Source organism: Bos mutus, chromosome 11, assembly GCF_027580195.1.
Source record: "Bos mutus isolate GX-2022 chromosome 11, NWIPB_WYAK_1.1, whole genome shotgun sequence".
Taxonomy (NCBI): Eukaryota; Metazoa; Chordata; class Mammalia; order Artiodactyla; family Bovidae; genus Bos; species Bos mutus.
Genome location: NC_091627.1, coordinates 106,030,259 through 106,051,169, shown reverse-complemented (window position 1 = coordinate 106,051,169; position 20,911 = coordinate 106,030,259). Strand labels below are relative to the sequence as shown.

Here is a 20,911-nt window from a genome sequence, read left to right as displayed (position 1 = left end):
AAGGTCAAGAAGCTCTGGAACAGACTCCCCAGATCACATGCTTGAGCCAGCCCGAGTCAGATTCCCTGGTTCTGAATTCTGGCTCCTGCCCTCTCCAGACAGGGGCCATAGAAGACCCTCAATCTTTCCAGCTTCGGTTTACCGGCCCACACGTCATGATGGCACTGCTACCCATGTTAGTGACGTACAGATTACTGTAGTTTTCATAAAGTGCTTGAGACATAACAAGCGCTCAACCAGCAACGACTGTTATGACCCAGCGGAGCTGGGATGTGAACTGAGGGGTCCTGAGCTCTAAGCTTGTTTCCTGTTCACTGTCCACATCTCCCTCCCGTGAGTCATGCCTTCCCACAGAAAACTGCTTTACCTCTTGGACTCATCTATGATCTTCTTTTTTTTAGCCAAGCTGCATGGCAAGCGGGATCACAGTGTCCTGACCGGGGATGGGACCTGTGTTCTCTGCAATGGAAGTGTGGAGTCCTAACCACTGGACCACCAGAGAAGTCCCTTTTAGGATTTATTTTAAATCTTTCCACTCAGATGGTATTTTTCAACCCTCTAATATTTTTTGTTTTTCATCTCTGGGCTCTCTGGAGTGGTTTTTCCATATCTTTTTGTTGGCTGCACTGGGTCTGTGTTGCGGAGCTCGGGCTTTCTCCAGTTGTGGCGCATGGGCTCTAGAGCGCGAAGGCTCAGAAGCTGCCAAGCACAGGCCTCTCGAGTTGCAGTACTCAGGCTTAGTTGCCCTGCGGCATGTGGGATCTTAATTCCCTGATCAGGGATTAAACCCACATTCTCCGCATTGGAAGGTGGATTTTTAACCACTGGACCACCACTGAAGTCTCTTCCATATCTTTAAGAAACAATATCAAGAGTGGTTAGAGCAACTGCATCAAGGGCCAGGCATCAAGAGAAGTCCTTTGCAAAGGCACTGAGGCAGCCAGTGACCATATCCTCCCAAGTCTCAAGTAAGTACCACACACTCTTCCTCATTCATATTTTATTAGGAAGCCAGATCAGAGAATTCATTAGTTATAAAACTTTAAACATGAATCACTCTTATCAAATACATGATTCAGGTGGGAACGCCAGATTTTTCTTAAGACTAGGAGCAACGGCAAATAGGGCATTTCATTTTACAAATGTTTAATAGTCATGAAAAAGACAAAAAACTTAAAAAAAAAAAAAAAGAAAAACAACTTTGTGCCAGTGTTAACATCCAGGAACTGTGGTAGAGATGAGGCTGTTAGGGCTTAAATGTTACGATCTGCTAGAAAAGTGACATGATATAAGTCATCTTTTATTAAAATAGAATATCTTTGTCTCTTTCCACATATACAGATAGATAGATACTATCTCTTTAAATAAATATATATTATGTACTTTAAACAGTCATGACTTACTTGACAGCATTCACGTGGTGCTTTCTGGCTGGGGCATTTATTTGTTAAGGAAGGCAAATACAAAAAAAATCAAGGGTCTTCAAAGTAAGAATTTCCAGGGTTTGGGAGTAGTGTCTCAGCTTTCCTCACGTGAGGAGTTCTGAGCCTTCCGAGGCATCATCAGCAAATAAAAGTTCATCTGGCCCTGAGGTCTCCAAGGGCAACGTGCTGGACTGGGACCAAGAGACCCCATTCCTTACCAGTGTGTCCTCCGGTAAAACCCGGTTCTTTTCCGCTGTTCCTGTGGCGGGGGAAGCCATAGCTGGCTCTTCCCATCCCTCATTGCCTCCATTCAGGATGTACCGTTCCTCTTGAGGTCTGTGCTCATGAACTTCCGCGGTGACCACGCTGATGGTGGCGCTGGGCATGCAGGAAGCAATGATGGAGTCGGGATGGATGCTCAAGTCCAGCTGAGTCAGTGCCGAGCCCTCGGCCCGGCCCTCCGCACTCTCTGGAAACTGCGTGTTGACATAAATGACTTCGGCGTTGTCCCCAACCGCAGGCAGACTCTCTAAGAGCTTTTTTAGCTGCAGTCTCAGCACTGAAAAGGGGGGGCGGTCCAGGGGCTCCGCTCTCCAGCACGAGTGCATGATTTCATACCTGGAAGCAAAGAGGAGTGCGTGACCTCCCCAGCACAGCACCGGAGCCCATGTGCCAACCATCCAGTTGTCCCACTCAGGAGGGAATGGAGGGGCTTGGGGATGGAGGTGAGAGTGGGGGTCAGTGTCCTGGCTCCACACTCACCGTCGTTCCAGGCCCTGCGAGCCTCGAGGAATGAAGTCGAGAGGTGGGTTGGGGTGGACAGGTGTGTGAACCATGAGGGCAGTGCTGTGACAGCAACAGGTGAGCCTGGGCTCAGACAGCCCCTGATTTGGGGTGGCTGCAGCTTCGGGCATGTGTGCGGCTGCTACATCTTAGCCATCTGCTGCTGCTCCATGAAGCAGACGTGCACAGCCATTCACAGACACGGGGACCCCTGCTCTTGTCCGTGACCTCTACCTTCTCCAGTAAAACGAATGATGACTGACTGTAGTATTTACTATCTAACAGCTGTCATTTAAGGTACTTTCAGACATGTTAGCTTGGCAGCAACACATGTCCCCACACAAGTACTGTTAAACCCATTTTATAGACAAGTCTCCGGAGAGGGTGATGCTAGGCCCTTCCTAGTTTGAGGGGGAAACTGACCCACACTGAGGAGTGTCTGGTGCCCCAGCCCATGTTCTTAACCACTGAGCTGCCCCGCCTGCCATGGGTCAGACCCTCATGCGTCTGGCTTCCACTCTCTGGGCAAATGGGGGACCATGGAAAGATTGTGTTTAGCAGCACTTTCACGATCAGATGATAATTTTAAGAAAAGCAGGTTGGGTGCCACCCAAAGGATATGCTAGGATCCTGGGGGTGATGAAAAGAGGAAGACAGGAGAAAGGACAGCCCGTGCACTCTTGCAGGAAAGAGGGACCTGAACTGCTCATTCATTTACATGCTCTGTGATGTCACTGTGCCTACGTTCCCACAAGTGTGACCACTCTAGACCCTGCCCAGCCCTGGGCTTCTGTGGTTTGATAGCACAAGCGGATTCTGTTTTATTGCATTTCCCCTCCACCCCCTACAGGCATAAACCCATGCTCCTTCTAGCATTTCATTTTATCACACTTCAAGATACTGTGTTTTTTACAAATTAAAATTTTTTATTGGTTTATTTGGTTGCACTAGGTCTTAGCTGTGGCACAAAGATTTTCAATCTTCGTGGCAGCACGTGGGATCTTTAGATGTGGCATGCAGGATCTAGTTCCCTGACCAGGGATCAAACCCAGACCCTTTGCATTGGGAGCCCGGAGTCTTGGCCACTGAACTGCAAGGGAAGTCCCTGTTTTTTACAAATTGAAGGTTTGTGGCAACCCCGTGACGAGCAAGTCTGTTGGCGCCATCACAGTTCGATAATTCTCACAATATTTCAAACTTTTTCATTATTAATGTTTGTTAGGGTGACCTGTGATTCAGTGTTCTTTGATGTCACTATTATAATATTTTTGAGATGCCGCAAACTGTGCCCACGGAAGACGGCAGATTTAATCAGTGGATGTTGTGTGTGTTTTGATGGCTCTGCTGCTGCTGCTGCTAAGTCGCTTCAGTCGTGTCCGACTCTGTGCGACCCCATAGATGGTAGCCACCAGGGTCCCCCATCCCTGGGATTCTCCAGGCAAGAACACTGGAGTGGGTTGCCATTTCCTTCTCAAATGCATGAAAGTGAAAAGTGAAAGTGAAGTCGCTCAGTTGTGTCTGACTTGTCGCTACCCCATAGACTGCAGCCTACCAGGCTCCTCCGTCCATGGGATTCTCCAGGCTGGAAAATCTGGAGTGGGGTGCCATTGCCTTCTCCTCTGACGGCTCTACCCGCTGGCTATTCCTCAGTCCCGTTCCCTCTCCTTGGAACTCTCTCTCTTCTGAGAGAGAGATTGTTATATTTCTGAGACGTAACAATATTGAAATTAAGCCATTAATACCATGCAATGGCCCCTAAGTGTTCAAGCGCAAGGAAGGGTCACATGTCTCTCGCTCTAAATCAAAAACTAGACATGATTAAACTGAATGAGGAAGGCATGTCAAGAATGAAAGCCAAGACAGGCCAGAAGCCTCTTGGGCCAAACAGTTAGCCACGTTGTGAAAGCAAAGGAAAAATTCTTGAAGGAAACTGAAAGTGCTGCTCCAGGGAACACGCGAATGATGAGAAAGCAAAACAGCCTCATTGCTGATATGGAAGAATTTCAGTGGTCTGGACAGAAAATCAAACCAGCCACAGCATTCCCTTAAGCCAAAAACAAATTCAGAGCAAGGCCTTGACTCTCCTCAATTCTACGAAGCCTGAGAGGTGAGGAAGGTGCAGAAGAAAAGTTTGAAACTAACCTGAGGTTTTAGGAAAGAAGCCGTCTCTATTATATACAAGTCCAGAGTGAAGCAGCAGGGTTATGTAGCAGCTACAGCGAATTACACAGAAGATGTAGCTCGGATAATGAGCGAAGGTGACAGCCCCAAACAACGGATTGTCAGAGTTGACAAAACAGTCCTGATTGGAAGAAGATGCCATCCAGGACTTTCATAGCCAGAGGGCAGAAATCAAGGCCTGGCTTCAAAGCTTCAAGGGACAGACTCTCTTGTTTGGAACTAATGCAATTAGTGGAAACCAGTGTCTTTTTTTTTTTTACCATTTCAAAAGTCCTGGGGCCCTGGAGAATTACCCTAAATCTGCTCTGCCGGTGCTCTATAAATGGAACAACAAAGCCTGGATCACAAATCTGTTTATAGCATGGTTTACTGAATATTTTCAGCCCACTGTTGAGATCAATTGCTCAGAGAAATAGAGTCCTTTAAAAACAATCCTGCTCATTGACAATGTATCTGATCACCCAAGAGCTCTAATGGAGACGTATGAGATGTAGGCTATTTTCTGCCGGCTAACACAGTATCATGCTGTAGCCCATGGATCAAGGAGTAATTTAGATTTTCAAGTCTTATTACTCAAGAAATATATTCTGTAAAGCTATAGCTGCTGTGGATAGAGATTTCTTTGATGAATCTGAGCAAAGTAAATTGAAAACATTCTTGAAAAGATTCAGTATTCTATGGATAGATGCCATTAGAACATTTGTAATTCATGGCCAGAGGTCAAAATATCATCATATGTAGGAGTTCGAAAGAAGTTGGTTCCAACCATCATGGATGACTTTGAGGGTCAAGGTTTCAGTTGAGGAAGTAACTGCTCCAATACTTTGACTACCTGATTCGAAGAGCCAACTAACTGGAAAAGACCCTGATGCTGGGAAAGATTGAGGGCAGGATGAGAACAGGGTGGCACAGGATGAGATGATTAGATAGCATCACTGACTCAATGGACATGAGTTTGAGCAAACTCCGGGAGATGGTGAAGGACAGAGAAGCCTGTCCATGGGGTCGCAAAGAGTTGGAAACAACTTAGCGACTGAACAACAGTAGCAAGAGAAACAACTGAAGATATGGTTGGAATAGCAGGGGAGCTAGAATAAGAAGTGAAGTCTAAAACTGTGACTGAACTGCTGCAGTTTTAACCTGGCTTTTTTTGAGGGGTAGGGGGTTGCTGCACAGCGTGCTTGTGGGATCTTAGTTCCCCAACCAGGGAATAAACTTGGGCCCTCAGCAGTGAAAGCAAGAAGTCCTAACTACTGGACTGCCAGGGAATTCCCTGAATGGCTGCAATTTTATGATGAAATTTTCATGGATGAGGAGATGCTTCTCACGGATGAGGAAAGAAAGTGGTTTCCTGAGATGAAACCTACTCCTGGTACAGATGCTGTGAAGACTGTTGACGTGACAACAAAGGATTTAGAGTACCACATAAACCTAGTTGATAAAGTGAGTCAATCGTAAAGGGAATCCCCTGAATATTCATTGGAAGGACTGGTGCTAAAGCTGAAGCTCCAATACTTTGGCCACCTGATGCAAAGAGCCAACTCATTTAGAAAAGACCCTGGTGCTGGGAAAGATTGAAGGCAGGAGGAGAAGGGGACAATAGAGGATGAGATGGCTGGATGGCATCACCAACTCAATGGACGTGAGTTTGAGCAAGCTCTGGGAGATGGTGAAGGACGGGGGAGCATGGTGTGCTGCAGTCCACGAGGTTGCAAAGAGTCGGAACAACAACAGCAATACCACCACCACCAACAACAAAGTTGATAAAGCAGCAGCAGGATTTGAGAGGACTGACTCCACGTATGAAGGAGGTTCTCCTGTGGGAGAAATGATATTAAAGAGCATCGCCTGTTACAGAGAAATCGTTCATGAAAAGAAGAGTCGATCGATGTGGCAAACTTCATCATCTTATTTTAAGAATTCACCATGGCCACCCCAACCTTCATCAACCACCACCCTGATCAGCCAACAGCCACCAATATCAAGGCCAGATCCTCCACCAGCAAAAAGATTATGACTTGAGGAAGGCTCTGATGATGGTTAGCATTTTTTAGCAATAAAATGTTTTAAAAATTAAGATATGTATGTCATTTTTTTAGACATAATGCTATAGCACACTTAGACTACAGTGTAACTTTTATATGCACTGGGAAACCAAAAATTCCTGTGACTCACTCTACTGCAGTACTCTGGAGCTGAACCCACGATAGCCGGGAGGTGGGCCCGTACTGGGGGGAGAGATGGCCGGAGTACCCTGAAACACACCTGCCGGCTGATGGGACACAGTGGGAAAAGGAAGAACACGGTGGCTTCGTGTGACACCTGGAGCGGGGGACAGTGAGTGCTAATCACAGCAGCTGCAGCTGGGAGGCCATGAGTTCAGTTTAGGAATGTCCCCTGGAGGTGATGGGGAGCAGGGCCTGTAGCCTGGTCATTCGGAGGCAGGGGTGATGCCATGAGAAGAGACAGCCCCAGGGAGCAGGGCTCCAAGTGCACGCCATTATGTCCATCTCTGTGTTTCTCAGAGTTGACCGAAAAATGATTGTGCATGTGTTCTGTGTGCTCAGTCATACCCAAGTCTTTGTGATCCCTTGGACGATAGCCCACTAGGCTCCTCTGTCCATGGGATTTCCTGGCAAGAATAACTGCAGTGGGTTGCCATCTCCTTCTCCAGGGGATCTTCCCAATCCAGGGATGGAACCTGGGTCTCCTGCATTGCAGGCAGGTTCTTTACCACTGAGCCACCAGGGAAGCTATAAAATGACCGAGGGGCAACCAAACACAGGCGTCAACTTATCTCCACTAAGTTTAGACAGCAAACAGAGACGTTCAGAAGGATCTGCCTCATTTTTATTAATATTTTTTTTTTCTTTTTGGCCTCAGCACATGGCATGAGGAACTTCCCTGACCAGGGGTCAAACCTGTGCCCCTGCAGCAGAAACCCAGAGTCACAACCAGTGCACCACCAGGGAAGTATCAGCAGGGCCTGCCTCATGTTTAAGAGAGAAGGCCCCAGATTTGGAAACACAGAGGCCTCTCTGGGGGATGCTGTTGTTCCCAGCATCCAGACCCTAGAGGGGACCTGGGAAGCAGGCGTGGTTCGCCAGCGCCTCTGCAAGCCCGCAGTGGCGTGAGGGGCCAGTCTGGGCACAGAGACCACAGAGTCGCTGCTTCATCCAGCTTCCCAGCCACCCGGCATTGCTGAGACTGAGGCTCTTTCAGCTACAAAATCTCTCAGAAAACCGACTCAGCCTTCCCTCGCCTTGGCTCTACATGAATCATCTGAGACCACAGTGTGACACAGTATAGACCTAGCTAAGACCTCATAGTCAGCTTCTCCTGGAGCACAAGAGAGGCCAAGAAAGAAGCAGCCACAAAATGCCCTATTCAATATTGCTTCATGGAAAGGGCTTCCTCATTTGCAGAAGCAAATATTTCATTCGTGTGGCCATTGCAGAAATGACCATGAAACCCCAGATCTAATTAAATTAGGATTTCATGATTTTCTTTTAAAGGGCTTGGGCTTTCTGTTTCTGTTCTGAATTTTATGGATTTACAACCATAATCACCACCACCACCTCCAAGCAGAGTAAGGCTCTGATCAAAAAAGCTTCCTTTTGTTTGGCTGAGATGGGATGTCAGAGGCCCACGAGCAAACTGATAGGGGCCTTCTCATGGGTGTGAGAAAGCAGAGCCAGCGTGCAAGTGTGAGTGTGTGTGTGTGTGTGGGGGGGGTCCTTCACAGGCCCACCTGCCCTAGCAGCCCAGCAAGGCATTCCATGATGGAGCCCATGCAGGTCCCCGGTCCCGAAAAGTTCTTGTTAAACACGGTGAGAATGCCCCTCTCCTTGGAGCCACAGGAAATTATTTTTATAAAATCTGCAAAGGGGATTCCCTGGTGGTCCAGTGGTTAAGAATCCACCTGCCAATGCAGGAACACAGGTTAGACCCTGGTTGGAGAACTAAGATCCCACATACTGTGGGGTAGCTAAGCTCATGGGCCACGACAAGAAGCCACACACTGCAAGGACGATCCCATGCGCACAACCACTGAGCCTGAGCTCTCCAGCCCGTGCTCCACAAGAGGAGAAGCCACCGCAGTGAGTAGCCCGAGAGCTGCGACGAAGAGTTGTCCCCACTCATAAATAAAGCCAACCTTTCTTGAAAAGAGACAGAGCAGTGAATCATCCAAGTACCCCATGCATTGTGAAGTCAACCTGTGTCTCTGTAGGATTTACAGTCCTCCATCATATACATGGAGGATTGTTTTCCGAAGCCCAGTGGACACCAAAACCTGCAGATGCTCAAGTCCCTTACCCTTGGCTCTCTTTACCTGCAGGTTCTGCTTCCACCCACACAGAAGGCCAACTGCGTTTCCTAGAAGTGATTATAGGCCTTGCGGGCACGTGTGGGCTCACTGGAGATGAGCACACACCGCCTACCCCCACAAGAGGCTTCTGGTCCCAGTGTCTGTGCGTGTCGCCCTCTGCCCGCACCCACCTGTAAGCAGCCCCACCCCAGTGGCCGTGCGTCCCCAGGTCTTTGCTGGCTGCCCCAAGATGGAGAGCAACTGACTCACAGTTCATCCAGGCAATCCTCGGGCTGCTTCAGCCGTTGGCCGTGGAGAAGATAGTCATACATCTCGTGGTTCTGGACTCCGGGGTAGGGGGTCATTCCTCGTGTGGCTATCTCCCACATGGTCACACCAAATGCCCACTGAGGACAAAGCAACAACGTGAGGGCTCAAGTCTTTCCAGAAAGGCTGAATGGACTTCTTCATTGGCAAAGGTCATCTCCTCAGAGCCCTGGCGACGGCGCACAGAGCTGACGATGATGTTAGGGACACGCCACTCTCCCAACGCGGCAGTGACACGGGGTTGGAACCCCACAGCTCCCCATTTCTACTAGAGTTGTTTGGGAAACGAGACAAAGGCAGGCTAGCCTTCTGTCACTTCACTGCTCTGTTTAGTGTTCTGTTTCTACTGTTGCTGGCAAGTGTTTTCTTCTCCTGTGTGTGGGCTCAGTCCTGTCCAACTCTTTGTGACCCCATGGACTGTAGCCCACGAGGCTCCTCTGCCCATGGAATTCTCCAGGCAAGGATACTGGAGTGGGTTGCCTTTTCCTGCTCCAGGGGATCTTCCCAGCCCCAGGATCAAACCCACATTTCCTGCATTGGAAGGCGGGTTCTTTACCACTGAGCCACCTGGGAAGCCCTGTTTTCCTTTCCCAAATCTCTGGTTAAGGGTATCTGTCGTTACACAGCACCTTTTATACAGCATCTTGGTTCAAACAGCCACTGGATGAATTCATTTAATTTAATGTGAATCTGAAACATCTTAGTTGTGGGTGATAAGTCACTATATTATAGCAGAGGAAAGTGGGGATAAATGAAGGGCCTTTGCATGTCAGGCTACTTCACCAGAATCTAGTGTCCCACCTAGAATTAAAGCATCAAGCAATAAATAAAAGAGAAGGGTGAACCTGCCCCAATCCTCAGTTCATCAAAGAATAAGTTGTCCTGTGGCACCAGCTGAGGTCATTTCTTTCAACTTGCCTTCATCTTGGGAATGCGAGGCCCCACATCAAAGCTCTGAACATACCACATCACTTTTACTGGTGTAGACTCGGTCTGCGAGACTCTCTATGGCGATCCATTTCACAGGCATCTTCGCAATGCGGCCCTGGCGGTAGTAATCACCACTGTAGATCTTCTTAGAGAGGCCAAAGTCCGCCACGCAGACAGTCATGTCATCTCGCAACCTACAGAGAGAGACAGAGTGAGTTCACATCCTCAGCAACATCAGAGGCAAAGCCTTAAATCTCAGGTCTGCGCCCGATGCAGCTGAAAACATTCAGGATAAGTACAAAAAGTGGGCTTCCCCAGTGGATCAGCAGTAAAGTATCTGCCTGCAATGCAGGAGACACAGGTTCAATCAGGAAGACTCCTTGGAGGAGGAAATGGCAACCCCCTCCAGTACTCTTGCCTGGGAAATCTCATAGACAGAGAAGCCTGGTGGGCTACAGTCCATGGGGTCACAAAGAGTCAGACATGACTGAGCGACTGAACATCAATGGCTACTGAAGCCGATTGAAGAGAGGGGGAAGCTGATGTTCAAAGTTCTTGTATAAGCCCTTATCTCTTCGCTGCAGAAGGAAAGTTTTGGTGTAGCCAGGACAAAACTGCTTCACAGGATAGCACCGTGAAAACTCAGGGACAGAACTGTGATACTTTTCATGACTGTCTTCATGATTACTGTTCAGTCACCAAGTGGTGCCTGACTTTCTGTGACTCCATGGACTGTAGCCTGCTACGCTCCTCTGTCCAAGGGATTTCTCAGGCATGGTGAGTTGACTTATATGCAATTCTGGATCCAAAAAACCTGATGACAGTCGGGGAGGGTCCCAAAGTCACAGCTAGGACTCTGAGCTGCATGAGAGTGTGAAAATAAAAAAGTAGTCATAATACACACGATACACACTACTATATATAAAACAGATAACTAATAAGGACCTACTGCATAGCATAGGGAACTCTACTCAATACTCTGAAATGATCTATATGGGAAAATAATGTAAAAAGAGTGTGTATATAAGTACATGTACAACTGATTCACTTTGCTGTATACCTGAAACTAAAACAACATTGTAACTCAACCAGACTCCAATAAAAATTAAAAAAAAAAGTCACAGGGGAAAGTTTTGGAAATCAACCAGACTCTTGGAGGCAGAGATAGGGAAAACCCCCAAGCAGAAAACTCAGTCGTATCTCAGGGTGGTAGAAATTCTGTCTCCAGAGCCAGCCACGCCGTCCCTCTCCCAAATCTAGCCCTCCTCTATATTTTAACAGCAACATGCCACCCACCAGTCCTACAAATATCTACCACCATGAGGTCCCAACCACCTCCAGGATGAGCCAGGACTCTTACATGCAGTTTCGAGCAGCTAAATCTCGGTGAAGAAAGTTCCTGTTGCTGAGATACTCCATTCCCTGGGCAATGTCCACCATGAACTTCAACAGTGTCTGCAGGGGGATATGCTAGGGGGTGGAAGACATGAGGAGAGAGACTATTATTATTATTTGGTTGTGCTGTGCAGCTTGAAGCTAGTTACTCAGTTGTGTCTGACTCTTTGAGACCCCATGGACTATAGCCCACCTAGCTTCTCCATTCATGGGATTTTCCAGGCAAGAATACTGGAGTGGGTTTCCATTTCCTTCTCCAGAGGATCTTCCTGACCCAGGAATTGAACCCAGGTCTTCTGCGTTGCATGCAGCTTCTTTACCACCTGAGTCACCAGGGAAGCCCTGTGCAGCTTATAGGACCTTAATTCCCTTAACAGGGATTGAACCCACAGATTTCCCTGGTGGCTCAGATGGTAAAGAATCCACCTGCAATGTAGGAGACCCAGGTTCAGTTCCTGGGTTGGGACGATCCCCTGGAGAAGGGAATGGCTACCCACTCCAGTATTCTTGCCTGGGAGATTACTGGACAGAGGAGCCTTGTGGGCTACAGTCCATGGAGTCAGAAAGAGTCAGACATGACTGAGTGACTAACAGAGATTGAACACAGGCCATGGCAGTGAAAGTGCCAAGTCCTAACTGCTGGAATTCCTGAGAGATTTTTCTTTTAAAAGGAAACCAAGTTATTCCCTTTGAGGGGGAAAATGATGGCTTTATTTCTTACAAGTGTGGCCATGAAACAAGGAAATTTCCATATCACTAACGTTGGTGGCTCAGTGGTACAGAATTTGCCTGCTAATGCAGGAGATGCAGGATACGAGGGTTTGATCCCTGGGTCAGGAAGATCCCTTGGAGGAGGGCACAGCAACCCACTCCAGTATTCTTGCCTGGAGAATCCCATGCACAGAGAAGCCTGGCGGGCTGCAGCCAATGGGGTCACAAAAAGTCAGACATGACTTAAGAGACTGAGCGTGCATGCAACCTCACAAGTGAGGTTTTTAAAAGGGATGAAAACATGCAAACAAAACCAACAAACCTAAAACTTCTTGCAAATATCATATTTTATTGTTTCTTTAGAAGTATTGACAGTGAGTAATAGTCTTTTCACAAGTCATAAGGTCAAATGGGATCCTTGTGTCCTGAGCGGCAGTGGGACCAACAGCGGAAAGGAGGGGAGGTCTGGTTTCAGTGGGGGAGGGGGTGGGGGGAAGGTCTAGGGTTTGGATGGCAAAAAGTCCTCCAAAAAGTAGCTGTTTCCAATTATGCACCCACATCTGCTATGTTTCACTTTAAAATGTTTTGAAAGATACTTTTCTTCTTCTGGACAGAAAGTAGGATAGTCTTTACTCCTTATCATGGGACCAAAGAACCACAAGTCAGGATGTAGGAATTTTCATTTTTGTTTCTCTAGGGGGCCTTTCTTTAGGTTTGAACAGTCTAGTGTGTATTTTTTTCCCCTAGGTTGTAAAAATCAAACCAGACTGTGTGTTAGAAAATCTACTGTGTTGGGATTGATTATGAGGGTAATGATTCAGGAAGACTTCTGTGTAGTAATGCAAGGTTTTAGTGCAATCGGGGCCCTAAACAGAAGGGTTCACGAGTTCCTAGAACTCATAAATGAGTCCATCCTTGATACATTCTCCCCCGAGGGGTTGGACTGTCATGGCTTACTCTCTATGGCACTTGAGTCTTCTAAAGTGGTACTGATGAAGACACTGAAGTTTTTAAAAAACTTATTCATTTTGGCTGTGCCAGGTCTTAGTTGCGGCACTTGGATCTTCAGTTGTGGCATGTAGGATCTAGTTCCCTGACTAGGGATCGAACCTAGGCCCCCTGCACTGGGAGTGTGAAGTCTTAGCCACAGGACCACCAGGAAAATCCCAAGACACTGAATTTTTAATGATTTATATTTCCCAACTAAGACACACGTCAATCATAGACTGTATAACAAAATGCTTTAATTATCCTTTACCCTTAAAGAAAATGTAAGCAAATCAGGCATGAATCCTTAAGTCTCTATTCTGTATATTTGGGGCATTTGGTTTTCTATATTCTAATTTCTAGGAAAGGATTTGGGTGCTAAGAAATATCAAATCTGCTGACATTTGTGAAAGGATAATGAATATCAGGTGCTATCGCTTTGTGTCATTTTTTTCCCAAGCACAACTACATTATTCCTGCAGACTGTGACCAAAGGTCATGTAAAAGATTACTGTGAGGCAAAACTAGTAAATGAGTTCAATAAGGTGGCAGGATACTAGGTTGACATACAAAACTCAATTGCATTTCTATGCCCTAAACAATGAAGTGTCCAAAAATGAAATTAAGAAAACATCTACAAAAGAATTAACAACAAACTACTTAGGAATAAATTCAACAAAAGAAGTGCAAAACTTATATTCTGACAACTATAAAGCAAAAGAGTTAAATTAATTCTAAATTAATAGAGAAGTGTCCAGTGTCCATGGATCAGAAGACCAGGAGTGCTACTCAAGCAAAGAACAGTGTGGCACCTGGCCCTGCTGCAAGGCACACTCACGTGACTGAGACCCTAGGAGGAACAGAGGTGTCCATCCCCAAGGACCTGACTGATAAGGCAGCAGAGAGTTGAATAAAAGCTTGATTTTCTAGTTTGCCTATGAAGCATTTTGTGCCTTCCAGTTTTACCTGTGGCTATAAGGTAGCAAAATATAAAAATATACCCCTTTAAAATGTTTATAAAAACCTGGGGGTTTTCATCATTGGAAATATACTTGTATTTTTGCAAATAGAAATGATTCATTAGCAAGTAAAATGCTGTGTACTTGTTTCCTTGTTAACTTTTTAAAACTTTTTTATTTTTTGTTTCTTTATTTATTTTGTTCAAAAAAACATAAGATGACAGCAGTATTTCGGCAGACATAGACAAACTGATTCTAGAATTTACCAAACTAGAATAGTGAAAACAATTCTGAAAAAGTAGGATAAATTTGGAGGAATCACATTACCCGATTTTACGACAACAAAGCTACAGTAATATTGATGATGTGGTAAGGGCAAAGGATGGCCCACAGCTTGATGGAACAGAGCAGAGAACTCAGAAACAGACCCACACGTGTACACACAGTTGACTTTTGACAAAGGTGCAAAAGCAATAAACGGATGAAGGATAACCTTTTCACAAATGATGCTGGTCATCTATAAGCAAAATAAAACAGACTAAATTTCACCCCATTAATGAAAAATGGCTCACAGATTTAAACATAACATGTAAACAAATTTTTAGAAGAAAACATAGAAGAAAATCTATTATACCTAGGGTTAGGCAAAGAGTCCTTAAACATAACAGCAAAAGTATGATCCATTAAAGTAAAAAAACTGATGGGACTTCCCTGGTGGTACAATGGATGAGAATCTGCATGCCAATAGAGCTGACAAGGGTTTGATCCCTGATCTTGGAAGATTCAAGGGAGCGACTAAAGCCACTGAGCAACTAAAGCCTGTGTGCGACAAGTACTAAAGCCCGGGTATTCCCGGGCCCACGGGACACAGCTAAAGCCCATGTGCCACGAGTACTGAGGCCCGTGTACTCCAGGGCCCACGGGACACAGCTAAAGCCCGTGTGCCACGAGTACTGAGGCCCGTGTACTCCAGGGCCCACGGGACAGAGCTAAAGCCCATGTGCCACGAGTACTGAGGCCAGTGTACTCCAGGGCCCACGGGACACAGCTAAAGCCCGTGTGCCATGAGTACTGAGGCCCGTGCACTCCAGGGCCCATGGGACAGAGCTAAAGCCCGTGTGCCACGAGTACTGAGGCCTGTGTACTCCAGGGCCCATGGGACACAGCTAAAGCCCGTGTGCCACGAGTACTGAGGCCCGTGTACTCCAGGGCCCAAGGGACACAGCTAAAGCCCGTGTGCCACGAGTACTGAGGCCCGTGTACTCCAGGGCCCAAGGGACACAGCTAAAGCCCGTGTGCCACAAGTACTGAGGTCAGTATACTCCAGGGCCCAAGGGACACAGCTAAAGCCCATGTGCCACGAGTACTGAGGCCCGTGTACTCCAGGGCCCACGGGACACAGCTAAAGCCTGTGTGCCACGAGTACTGAGGCCCGTGTACTCCAGGGCCCACGGGACACAGCTAAAGCCCGTGTGCCACGAGTACTGAGGCCCGTGTACTCCAGGGCCCACGGGACAGAGCTAAAGCCCGTGTGCCACGAGTACTGAGGCCCGTGTACTCCAGGGCCCACGGGACATAGCTAAAGCCCGTGTGCCACGAGTACTGAGGCCCGTGTACTCCAGGGCCCACGAGACACAGCTAAAGCCTGTGTACCACGAGTACTGAGGCCTGCGAGTTCCAGGGCCCACGAGACACACGACTGAGCCCACATGCTACAACCACCAAAGCTGCCACCCCCTGGAGCCTGTGCTCTGCAGCAAGAGAAACCACCACAGTAAGCTCCTGGACCACGAGGAGGAGGGGCCCCGACCCACCGAAACTGGAGAAAGCCCAAGCACAGCAACGAAGACCCAGTGCAACCAAAAATAAATACATAAATTGTGAAAACCAAAATAGGCATGAGCATGGGACCAGCACAGGAGCCAGATGAAGGCAGGAACTCTTTCTCTTTTAGGTTCTTTCCACCATCCCTTGAAAGAACAGAACAAAACCAAGAAAAAGAAAATAAAAAACCTCCTGGTGTTTCCATAACACTTGCATACAATACCAACAGGGGCAGCAAGGTACAGGAGAGAAGGCTCCAGAAAATGTTCTCCGTAAACTGGTCTCAGGTTTTAGGTTGTTTTTTTTTAACGATTTACTTTGTTTTTAAAAATACTCGTATTTTATTTATTTATTTGGCTGCGCCGTGTCTTAGTTGCAGCAGTCGGAGTCTTCGATGTTTTGTAGCGGCACATGGCATCTTTAGTTGAAACAGGTGGGCTCTAGTTCCCTGAGCAGGGATGGAACGCAGGCCGCCTGCCCTGAGAGTGCAGAGTCTTAACCACTGGGCCACCAGGGAGTCCCTATTTGCTTTAGTTTTGACTTCGCTGCACAGGCTTTTCTTTAGTTCCAGTGAGCGGGGACTACTCTTCGTTCTGATGTGGGGGCTTCTCCTTGTAGTGGCTTCTCTTGTTGGGACCCGGGCTCTCGGTGCATGGGCTTCAGTAGTTGGGGCTCCCAGGCTACAGGGTACAGGCTCAGTAGATGTGGAGCACTGACTTAGTTGCTCCGTGGCGTATGGGATCTTCCTGGACCAGGGATGGGACACGTGTCCTCTGCACTGCCAGGTGGATTCTCAACCACTAGACCACCAGAGAAGCCCAGCTTTGTGGTTTTTCCAGCTGTCTCCATAAGCTTTCGATAAGTGGCCTTCCTCCAGGCTCACCTGTCTCATGGGATGAGGACCTTCCCCTGTGGCGCTGCCAGGCACCACATTGCTACTGCTCTCTCATCAGGACCCCTTCCACCACCTGGGGCTGGGGAGCGAGGTGCTGCAGTCTAAGGGCCTGTTTCTGGTTGGTTTCTCTGTGCTGTGAGGCTTCATGGCAAGGCTTGTGGGGTCTCAGGGGTGGCCCTCTCTCATGGGCACCATGGAAGGTAGGCAGGCGGACCCACCAATTCCTAACATGCTTTCTGATTCTGAGGACAGAGGGGCTCAGGACAAATAGAAGGATGGATGCAACCAATTTCCCCTCCGACTCTCTGAAAAAAACTCTGTGCAACTGGGAACTGAGACAGCTCCGACATCTGGTGATTTCATAGTAAACAATCCAAAAAAGTAGACTTTGAAGGAAAGAGCCGCTCTGATAGCAAGAGGGGCCCACTCAGCTCCACCCCCAGCTGGTTTCTCCCCCACATAAGATGAGAATAATGAAACCTGTGGGCAGGTCTGCTGTGATGATGGACATCTTACATCAACCCCCAGGGCCAGTGAGCATTGGACAAAGGCCAGCGTCCCCTGCTTCCCTTTCTAGGTTAGATGCTGAGGTTGTCCTGGCCTTGTCGTGGGAGCCCTGAGCACTGTTCAGGCAACGGGGTGATGAATTACCTTTGGTCCTGTCTCCAGTCGGGAATAGAGGAGGTAGGTGTGCAGATCCCCGTATTTCATGAAGGGTAAAATCACCATGGGCCTGGGGATGCCCTGAGGGCTCATTTCTATACATACACCTGGAATTAAAACCAGAGAGTAAGTTACAAAGAGCCCTTGTTAGCAGTGACCAGAAAATGCGCTGCAGGAGCGCTGGGTAATTGAAACCAGGCACTCTCAAATTCACAGTTAAAAAAATGAAACAAAACATTCACAACTCACACACTCTGTGTTTTAGAATACGGAACACACACTGGGGTCCACTTCTTGGTATTTTTTTTTTCTTTCAGACTAGTGCCAATCTCTGCATGAAAGTTCTCAAAAAAGTAATCAATACCAAGTACAGCCATGGAGAAGGATATGGCAACCCACTCCGGTATTCTTGCCTGAGGAATCCCACGGACAGAGGAACCCGGTGAGCTACAGTCCGTGGGGTCGCGAAAGAGTCAGACACGACTTAGTGACTAAACAACAAAAAACAAGTAGCTCGTGGAGTTTTTGTTATACTGAGTCAAACTGAGGGGGAGGTGACCACAGTAGAATTCGAGAGCAAACTAGTTTCAGATGATGGTTAAATAATTAATCATATTAAGTCCCCTGCAACCAAATACTTAAAACTATTGGAAGAATTAATTCTGAGGGCCCATAGGTGAAATCCGTGTCTCTAAATGTTAACAGTTATACAGAGGAAAAGCTCCACATCATTTGTCACAGATGCTACAATCAGAGTGTCTGAGATCAGGCTCGCAAAGCTCTTGAAGATGGTAGTCAACGACTAAGCACCACTGTCCTCAGACTCTGCTGAAGTCAGTAGCTACAAATGAGCCACAGTAGTTTCTTTGACACAACACTGTCTCCAAACATTAGTTTTCCCATCTCTCTGGCAGTGTCCATCACAATAAACATTGAAAATTCCAAGAATATAGCATTTATCAAGTCAAAGGACAGCAAAACAAGAAGTCAGCAGAACATTCAACTATTTTTAGGTTGCTCTCCCCTTTTGGAAGAGCATCACACACCAACCACTTGAGACCAGCTCTCCATTGAGTATTAGTAAATGGTGTCACAAAACCAAATTCTCACTGTTAAATCACTGACTCAAATCCCATGAAACTGCCAACATAGATCCTAAGAAATTAATATGTTAAAAAATTTTTAATATCTTTTCAAGTACTGATTTCTTAGGTTCTGCTGTGCTTAGTTGCTCTGTCATATCTGACTCTTTGTGACCCCATGGACTGTAGCCAGCCAGGCTCCTCTGTCCATGGGATTCTCCAAGCTAGAATACTGGAGTGGGTTGCCATGCCCTCCTCCAGAGGATCTTCCCAACCCAGGATTGAATCCAGGTCTCTCTCACTGCAGGTGAATTCCTTGCTGTCTGAGCCACCAGGGAAGCCACATTTCTTGGGCTCCGTATTGACAATTTCACGGGACTTGATTCAATTGATTTAAAAACGGTTTCTCAGGACTTTCCTGGTGGTCCAGTGGTTAGTACTCCTAGCTTACACTGCAGGGAGCAGACTAAATCCCTGAGAGGAATTAAGACCCGTGTGTCACTTGGTGGAGCCAAAAAAAGTTTTAAAAATTGTTTCTCAAAGATGATCTATGGAATTTGTCTAATTTTCAGCTTTGCCCTACTAGCCTTTGATTCACGTGCAACCTGAAATCAAGACAAATTATAGCATAACCAGCTTTCATGTCTTGTAAGTGGGGTGGTAGTGGTGGTTTAAGGGCTACATCATGTCTGACTCTTTTTCGACCTCATGGACTGTAGCCCGCCAGGCTCCTCTGTCCATGGAATTCTTCAGGCAAGAATACTGGAGTGGGAGCATAGTGGAGGAGCCATTTCCTTCTCCAGGGGATCTTTGCCACCCAGGGAATGAACCCAGATCTCCTGAATTGCAGGCAGATTCTTTACCGACTGAGCCATCAGGGAAGCCCTGTAAGGGCGGGGGGTGGGGTTGGGGGTAAGTGAGGCTATTTTAATCCATAGCAACTTAGAATTCTGTGGACACTAAACACTCCTGAGTTCACTGGTATCCAGGAAATTTAGGCCTATTTTTACAACCAGCTTCAGAAAAATGCAACCATAAAAAGTCTTTTGGGAGAAAAACTCAACTCTTTTTTTTTTCTTTTGCAGGATATTAGTTCCCCAACCAGGGATTGAACCCAGGCCTCCTGCAGAGGAAGGGCTGAGTCCTAACCACGTGACTGCCAGGGAATTCGCAAAAACCCAATGTTATGAAGTACTTTGGGATTATACAAGGCATAATGTTTATCTGCCCCAGAGATTTTTGCTTGGGCCCAGAGTGTATCAGCCGAGGCCCTCCAGTCACCCAATGCTGCATTTCTGTGAGTACCTAGGAGCCGAATGACGTTCGGATGGTTGAAGTCTTTCATGCATGCAGCCTCACTGAGAAATTCCTCAATCTCTCGCTGCGAAAAGTTGTCCACTAAAAGAAAAGATGGAAAAAGTTAGCCATGAGTTATTACTCAGAGAAGGGGAAAGAGGAATAGCAATTTTATTCTTTAAAAGTAAAATCAGGAAAAGGCAAAATGATAGAGACAGTAAGAGTGGTTGCCAGGGACTGGTTGGGGGGAGGGATGAATCGGTTGCCTATAGGGGTTTTCAGGAGATGAAACTTCTGTGTGACCCTGGAATGGTGGACACAGGACATAATGCATTTGTCAAAACCTACAGAACATACAACACAAGTTGGACCCTAATGTAACCTGTTGTTGCCGTTTACTTGCTAAGTTGTGTCCAACTCTTCGTGACCCTGTTGGACTGTAGCCCACCAGGCTCCTCTGTCCTTGGGATTTCCCAGGCAATACTAGAGTGGGCTGCCATGCCCTTCTCCTGGGGATCTTCTTGACCCAGGGATCAAACCCATGTCTCCTGCATTGGCAGGTGGATTCTTTACTGCTGGAGCCACCAGGAAAGTCCCCTTCTATAAATCTAAAACCATTCTAAAAATTAAGAGATCAAACCAGTCAATCCTCAAGGAAATTAGTCCTGAATATTCATTGGAAGGACTGATGCTGAAGCTGAAACGCCAATACTTTGGCCATCTGATGCGAAGAACTGATTCATTGGACAAGACCCTGATGCTGGGAAAGATTGAAGGTAGGAGGAGAAGGGGACAACAGAGGATGAGATATTGGGGTGGCATCACCAACTCAATGAACATTGAGTACGAGCAAGCTCCGGGAGTTGGTGATGGACAGGGAAGCTTGGGGTGCTGCAGTCCATGGAGTCACAAAGAGTCGGACATGACTGAGCGACTGAACTGAACTGAACTGATTATTAATAGCAAAAAACAACAAAAAAAACCCAACACCTAAAATTGAATCCAACTGGTCTGTTGCAATGATTTTTGCCTCAAAAAAAGAACAAACTGCTTCTCTCTCTCAGCACATTTCTTGCAAGTCTGGTTGCACAATTCTGCCTTGTGAACTAGATGCACTTTCATACCAAGTTTCTGGAATCATGCCA

At 47.0% G+C, this 20,911-nt stretch overlaps 1 protein-coding gene across 1 annotated transcript in view; it reads right to left on the bottom strand.

Annotated features, from left to right (window-relative positions):
- Nucleotides 1–983: 983 nt before the first annotated feature.
- MERTK (MER proto-oncogene, tyrosine kinase) overlaps nucleotides 984–20,911 on the bottom strand; it is a 136,055-nt gene continuing 116,127 nt past the window's right edge. The window contains 6 exon segments of the mRNA XM_005891582.3: nucleotides 984–2,042; nucleotides 8,968–9,104; nucleotides 9,989–10,148; nucleotides 11,315–11,424; nucleotides 17,377–17,495; nucleotides 19,776–19,868. Coding sequence (XP_005891644.2) covers nucleotides 1,529–2,042; nucleotides 8,968–9,104; nucleotides 9,989–10,148; nucleotides 11,315–11,424; nucleotides 17,377–17,495; nucleotides 19,776–19,868 — 1,133 coding nt within the window. The 3' untranslated portion in view covers nucleotides 984–1,528.